Raw genomic sequence first — 7,758 nt, 5'->3', positions numbered from 1 at the left:
AAAAAATATTAAAAAAAAAAATTTTGAGCACAAGTTCAACTGCTGACCACTCATCCAGCTACATAGCGCCCCCACAAAGAATTTTGTTTTTTTAAAAAATTTGAACACTTGTCTGGAGCACACGATTAGCTACATAGGGCCCCTCAAGTATTAAAAAAAAAAAAAAAATTATTGCTAGTCTGCGCCATCCTACGTAGCCGCAAAAGTTACTAAAAAAAAAAATTTGTTTCTTTTCCCTCTTTCTCACGCACTCGCCTATGAGTTCCTTCCCTTTCTCTTCTCCGTCGCTCTCCTTCAGTCCCTCAAGCTCTCAAACGTCTCAGTGTGAATTACCAAATTTTCAGTGTGAACAAAAATTTTAGGATGCCAAAAAAAAAAAAAAAAAAATTTAGGGCGGTGAAATTTTTTTATTTATTCCTTAAAACATTTGGCTCCGCCACTGATTACCGATGCTTATCCTTTTTGCTTGCCAACCCATCACTAGCTCAGTTGAAAAAGAAAACAGAACCAACCAGACGAGTGGGAGTTCGTTTGATAAACGAATTTGTTTTGATTTTAGTTCAATACAGTAACAAAAAGTGATTGATGTGAAAAAAATTAAAAATATATTTATTTTTTTTTTAAGTAAAAAAATAAGAATGTTTGGTATAAAAAAATAAAAATAAAATATTTTGTAATGATTTTTTAATTGGAATAGTAATAAAAAATAATTGATATGATGTAAAAAGTAAAAAAATATTGAAAAAAAAAAGAATAAAGAAAAAGTGAGATGAATAGTATAGAGTCTAAATCAAGGCAAAATCATTTATCAAACAAAACCTGGAGGAGCAATGTGCATCATTGTCGGCAGTGGGTGACACATCATTGTCGGTTTAATGGGAATAGTTGAAAACCGCGCAAGTGGGGTGGAAGGTGATTATACTTGCATACTCGAAACATTTATAAAAAAATTAAAAATGATTCCATTGTGAATGTGAATTGTGAAACGAGAAAGGATGATTATTGATAAGACAAGCAGGGTAACCAGATGATAATTATAAGCACATACCTGAACGGGCGAATTCGCCAAAGCTTCCATGCATAATTTTAACATTGGGACGTCGTGTAGAAACAAGCAGAGAGCAACATTCCAAGCCATCTATACACGGGTATAAAATCATAACATTAGAATGATCATGTTAGATGGCAAACGACCAAAGATATTGCAGAGGCATGAATATCAGTACGGAATTTGGAACATACAAAGAAAGTTATTGGAACATAAATTGTTTAACGTACAGTATATGTAATCTAGATTTTGCATTCACATTTCACAGCTAAATAAATAAATAACTAGGGTCCAATAAGCAGACGAAAATTAAAAAAAAAAAAAAAAAAACAGGGTCCAAATACGCTAAACTAGTAAACTTCATATAAAGATTAAGAGGAAAATTCATTTAAAAAAAAAAAAACTAGAGGCACATAATTAAATCAATAAATAAATAGTTAAAAAACACCAAAAAATTGCTTTAGGGTGGAACCACGTGAACTGATTATTCTTTTGCCTTTCTTTGTTTTTTCAAAAAACCGGCTTGTTTTGAAAAATAAATTATTGGTGGCTGGCATCTCAAATCCCTTTGGTTAACTGATTATATGAGAAGAGTTGTCTTCCTTCGTAGTTCTTTTGATGGGTTCGTTAAATTTATTTGGCTAAACTGCTAAACCATTGAATTTTAAGAATAAGTGAAAGAGAAGCATAACAATCTTCGTCTGTGTTATATGGTATAGTTTTCTTTTTTGTAAGATATTTCATAGTTTTCTATTAAATAACATTTTTATATCAATAATAACTTACATTACATATCATTTTTATAAAAAAATAAAAAATCACACGATTTTCAGATGGTGCGACCATTTACAAGGGGTCAAAAATCATGCCTTCGTTTGTTAAAAGTATTTTCCTTCTTTATTTTATTTTTCTTTTTAAAACAAAATTATTAACAAATGATCCAAACCACAAAACAAAATTATTAACAAACGTTGCAAAACACAAAACAAACGATCCACAACACAAAAACAATCAAAACTGTTTTCAGCATTACACCACATCAAAACAATAGTACAACCTTTGAAAGGTCTTCGAAGACGGGCATACTAGCACTTGGTGACTGTTTAAGAATAAAGTTTAGGGTAACTAAAGATTAACACTACTTTTCACATTTATTTGTTACACCTATTTTATATTAATTTATGTGACAAATTTTAAGTCCCTTCTATTTTTCGTGACTACTATGGGAAAGGCAAAATGATACTCTTACTAAAATCAAGTAAAGCAACTCCATTGGACCATTCTATTAAAAAAATTAAAAATAAAAATTAAAAAGGGTCACAAGTTTTGCAACGTAAATCTCAGAATATCAAAATTTGCAATTTCATCCCAATGTTTCAAATTTTCAATCCCTTTGGCTGCTTTTGTAAGATTTCAGCAAGTGGAGTAGAAAACAAAAACAAAAGTTCTTCGATAAGTGAAGTACGGCAGTTCCCAATTAATGTATTTTTCAAGACTCTACAGAAAAATAATAGCGGAATGATGTTCAAGTGTATGGAGAGTATAGATGAAAGGAAATTACGACGTTTAAAAGAAAATGACGCCGCTAAAAATCTGGCATTATTATAATACGATGTCCGTTCCATTGAGAACCTGCCAGCATTAAACAAAGGAGAAAACATAAGAAAAACTTGAACAAAAAATACGTATATTAACTTATTTTCTTTATTTTTTCATTTTTCATTTTTCATTTCAAAAACCACCAACATGAGGATATTAAATAACTGTTAATTGTCAGTTAACCGTTTAAGTAGTTAACAAATTTTACTAACCGAAGAAAAAATTACTACACACGGTAGTTTTTTAAAACACCTAAGGCTAAAGCCTAATCCTAGATAGAGTTCAACCCACGGCCTGGTCAAGTGTTTCTTATACCATCGTCACTGGGTCACGATCTTCATTGACCCTGACAGCCAGCCGCCATTTTTTTTTTTTTTAATACTTCTTTTATTTTCATTTTTTAATTTAAAAAAACATTTTTATTTTTATATCTTTTACAAAAGTTTAAAGGACATTTTAGGTATTAATCGTCTGGGTTAATGAAAGAGAAAAATCCGAATGGCTGGAAGTAATTGAAGAGGACTAATTATGGCTTAGAAGAAAAAAAAAAAAAAGAAAAAAAAAAAAGGAAAATTTGAACAACGATGTCAACGAAGCCGTGTTCTTAGAACATATCCGAAGGGCATTTCAGAATAAATAAATAAAAAATAAAAATAAATAAATAAAAAGTGAAAAAAAAGAACATATCCAAAGGGGTGAGGACGCTCAGGTTTTATAGGCAGTGTGAATAAAGACCTTTTTGAGTGGGAAATGGATCGATTCTTTCAGTGGTCCACCGTTTTCGTTGACGCCTCCCACCAGTTCCATTCAATGAATATGACGCAAGTCCGACGTCGGTGCATTATATTCATTGAATGGAATCTTTTGAGTTTGATTGTAATCTTTCTTTTGAGATATCAATCTTTTTGAATGGAATTATTATTATCATTCATTGAATGGGCATCATTATCAGTTCGAATGGAATAATGCTTCAAGTGGGTTGGTGGGTAACGGAGAAAGTGGTGCATCGAGTGCCACGTCGTGGAACGCAAATTGCGGTAGTGGGTGGGACCACGTGCGTGTTAGTGGGTGGAAAGTAGATGGTAAAAGACAAAACCAGCGTGGGTGGTGGGACTTGAACCTTTACCTCTCCCTCTTTCATTCCAGATGGTTATCCTTTTTGCTTGCCAACCCATTACCAGCTCAGTTGAAAAAGAAAACAGATCCTACCAGAGGAGTGGGTGACCAATAAGCGCATCATTGTCGGCAGTGGGTGAGACATCATTATCGGTTTAATGGGAATAGTTGAAAACCGCGCAAGTGGGTGGAAAGTAGTTGGTAAAAGACAAAACCAGCGTGGGTGGTGGGACTTCTACCTTTACCTCTCCCTCTTTCATTCCAGATGCTTATCCTTTTTGCTTGCCAACCCATTACCAGCACCAGAGGAGTGGGTGACCAATGAGCGCATCATTGTCGGCAGTGGGTGAGACATCATTATCGGTTTAATGGGTATAGTTGAAAACCGCGCAAGTGGGTGGAAAGTAGATGGCAAAAGACAAAACCAGCGTGAGTGGTGGGACCTCTCCAGAATCCCTCTTTCTCACGTCTATTGCTGCCAGCTCATGGCCAACCTTGACGCCTCCCACTAACTCTACCTTTACCTCTCCTTCACGTCACTTTCTCTTTCATTCCAGATGCTTATCCTTTTTGCTTGCCAACCCATCACCAGCTCGGTTGAAAAAGAAAACCAGAGGAGTGGAATGAGCATCATTGTCGGCAGTGGGTGAGACACCATTATCGGTTTAATGGGAATAGTTGAAAACCGCGCAAGTGGGGTGGAAGGTGATTACACTCGCATGTTCAAAACATTTATAAAACAAATAAAAAATGATTCCATTGTGAATGTGAATTGTGAAACGAGAAAGGAAGATCATTGACAAGACAAGCAGGTTAACGAGATGATAATTGTAAGCACATACCTGAACGGGCGAATTCGCCTAGCTTCCATGCATAATTTGTACATCGGGACGTCGTATAGAAACAAGCAGAGAGCAACATTCCAAGCCATCTATACACGGGTATAAAATCATAACATTAGAATTAAGATAACTTCAAAACAGTAACAAAAATTAATCAACAACCAGACAAAGGAGGGAACAGTTTGTCTATCAGGTTTTTTTTTTTTTTTTTTTGGTTTTTGGTCTTTTTTATATATCTACTTCTAGAACAATAACTTGAACAAACAACATAAAAAACCATTAAAAACACAAAATCATTTTCCACTATATATCATATCAAAACATTTTTTTTTTTGATAAAATAAATAAACAAAAATACTCTAAAAACGCATTAACATAACTCTCCTTCTCATCTTCAGAAAATCTTTTTATTATTATTTTTTTTCTAGTCCTTCAGAAAATATAATAGAACGCGCAAAATACACACTAAAAGACCACTAAAAATTCTCTTCTCCATGCGCTCACGCGTACAAATAAAACTATGATCCGGCTGCGGGATTGTTTGAAACATCCTATTATTATCCAATAGATGTCAAATATTTACAGATTTTTAGCAATTTTATCCGAACAACAAATCCGGACATAACTATTTTCAACCATCTACCGAAGTATCTCCACACATGCACAAATTTTAAGTCGACAACAGAGTTAATACGCCTTCTCGTGAGTTTAGATCAAGTACAGTTCTGCAATTCACAAGGAATTGAGGTCTTACATGCCCCGCATATCATACGAGTCTCTCACTTCTTATTAAAATTTTTAAGACTTTAAAAGTTCATCACGCGAATAGAAATACCAGATCTACAATTCTACACTTCTCATGAAATTGGAATATGTTGCAATTTTCTACGTGTTATCATGAAATTAGAAGATGTTAAACCTGATAGTTCAACTCTCAGGGGGCGGATTCAGAAATTCATTCTACCAGAGGTGTCAATAAAATAATAAAATATAATGATAAAATATTTTTTTTTTTCTCTTTATATATTATATTTTTATTATAATATAGTAAATACAATAAAATAAAAAAAAATTATATCACAATATATGTATCACAAAAAGCATATTTATCTAATTTCATAAATATATGCTAAATTTATATATCAGTTACTATGTAAGCACTAGTACAAAAGTAAAAAAAAATACAAAATATAAAGTGCTTAAAATTTGAATCAATATCTTTTTTTAAAAAAAATGCATAAATTGTTTTTGTCTTACCCATAATGTAATCTAAGTTTTTTCAAAAACCTAAAAAATTATTTATTTATTAGTTTGAATACTTCTCAAACTAAAAAAGGCTAATGAAACATACTCTAATAATATTATAATAAAATTAGTGCCATATTCCGATTACTATCAGCCTAAAATGAATTAATAAAACGAACAAACATGAGATTGACAATAATCTTTTGAAATTCGTTGATGCTCGACAAAATCCTAAAGTATATAAAATACACTTTACAAAAAAATAACAATATTTTTTTAGAATAAGATAAACAAAATGATGAAAATAAGAAATACGTGTCGATCAAAAAGTTTCAAAAATTTCAGTCAATCATATTATTCATTAGAGTTTGTAAATTTCAGTAAATTGCCCAATCAAAAAGCTCCACAAAATCCCAATCATACTAGAAACTAAATGATTCAAGGTGCAAAATCCCAATCATAAAACACACCTTGCCCAATCATCCTCACTTTTCTAACTTCTAAGCAACCCACTATTGAAATATATACAAGATCAGTGTTACAAAAAAAAATATATATATATATATATACAAGATCATATCAAAAGAAATGGTCCACCCTCTACACCACACGCACAGACTGCACAAAGCACAAAGAAACACGCACAGTGCAGGCGCCAGGCGTGCAGCGCAACAAATTAAGAACTAAAAAAAAAAATATTTGTTTATCTTCCATTCTTCCTCACTTTTTCTAATCAACCTAATATATACAAAGATCAGATCCGAACAAATTAACAAAATATGAACAAAACCCAAATAAAAGAAAATCAGAAACAGAAAACTATGAACCTCACCAGTCACCCGAAATCCAAACAAAAAATATATATATCAAGGATTCAAGGTGCCGATCGGCGATAGTTGTCCAGAGGCTCTTGCAGTCTTCAGTCTTGCGAGTTGCGGGCCTTGCGGCCCTCACCATCTTGATGAGTTTTTCTCTTTTCCTCTTCCTGGGTGACTGTCGACTTAAGGGTAAGATTGTTTTTTTTTTTTTTTTTTGTAGGGGCGGTAACAAAATTTTGTAGGAAAAATACTTACGAAATTTTCTAAAATTTTCTTTAAACAGGGGCGACCGCCCCCAGGTATATCCGCCGCTGAATTTTACTCTGCTACGTTTTTTTTTTTTTTGTTTTTTTGGTTCTCTAAACCACACTGCATCCCAGTCAGTAAAGGCGTTGCTCACGTTAATCCTCATACCACAAGATTTGCCCGTGCTAATGATTGCGCGCATCACCTCTCAATCAGCGATCTGATGGAGGATAGCCATAACCTTTCATCACGTAATATCCCCTCTCCCTTGCTCAGAATAAAAATAAATAAATAAATAAAAATAAAAACGGAAGAAAATTAACGACAGCACTAAAACACAACAAGAAAAAAAACCCTTGAGCTGGAGAAAAAAATACTGACAAATGCTCGGTTATGAACCGATAAATTCTCGAACTTCAAAATCGAGCACTTCATAATTTACGGGTGCAAGTTTCTTGCATAAGGTGCAAGTTGTTCGGAACCCACCGATGCTTTTTTATAGGCTCGAAACCCACACAAAACGACAAAACCCAGTGGCATGTGGGTCCTGCAGAGCAATAAAGGCTGATCCTGGTTTCTTTCTGAGGGTAACCAAGTAAAAGCACACAAAAACCAGTGGTAATTGGACAGAAAGGTTTGTTTGGTAATGGGGATGGAATTGGCCAAAATACTGTTTGTCACTATTTTTTTTAAAAATTAACATTAAAATATTTTAATTTTTTCACTTTTAATATCAAATTATTCACATTTTATTATTATTTAAATAAAAAAATTACTACAAAATAAAATTTTTTCACTTTTTTATACTACTTTTTCATTTTTTTATACCAAACATTCTTACTTT

General features: G+C 33.0%; 1 protein-coding gene across 9 annotated transcripts in view; it reads right to left on the bottom strand.

Moving 5' to 3' along the window:
• LOC132165595 (uncharacterized) overlaps window positions 1-7,382 on the bottom strand; it is a 9,135-nt gene extending 1,753 nt beyond the window's left edge. For 2 of the 9 annotated variants that reach the window (XM_059576226.1, XM_059576225.1), the window contains exons 1-4: window positions 7,296-7,374; window positions 4,606-4,694; window positions 2,610-2,680; window positions 1,049-1,138 (exon numbers count right to left, since the gene is read on the bottom strand). In XM_059576226.1, coding sequence (XP_059432209.1) covers window positions 1,049-1,138; window positions 2,610-2,680; window positions 4,606-4,694; window positions 7,296-7,349 — 304 coding nt within the window. In that variant the 5' untranslated portion in view covers window positions 7,350-7,374. Of the gene's footprint in view, window positions 1-1,048; window positions 1,139-1,888; window positions 2,681-4,605; window positions 4,695-6,682 lie in introns of those variants that run through there. The other 7 variants (XR_009438511.1, XR_009438510.1, XR_009438509.1 and 4 more) reach the window with 7 other exon arrangements.
• Between the last annotated feature and the right edge of the window lie 376 nt (window positions 7,383-7,758).

Source organism: Corylus avellana, chromosome ca11 (genome assembly GCF_901000735.1).
Source record: "Corylus avellana chromosome ca11, CavTom2PMs-1.0".
NCBI lineage: Eukaryota > Viridiplantae > Streptophyta > Magnoliopsida > Fagales > Betulaceae > Corylus > Corylus avellana.
The sequence above is the reverse complement of the archived record's forward strand: the minus strand, read 5'-3'. Positions and strand labels throughout refer to the sequence as shown.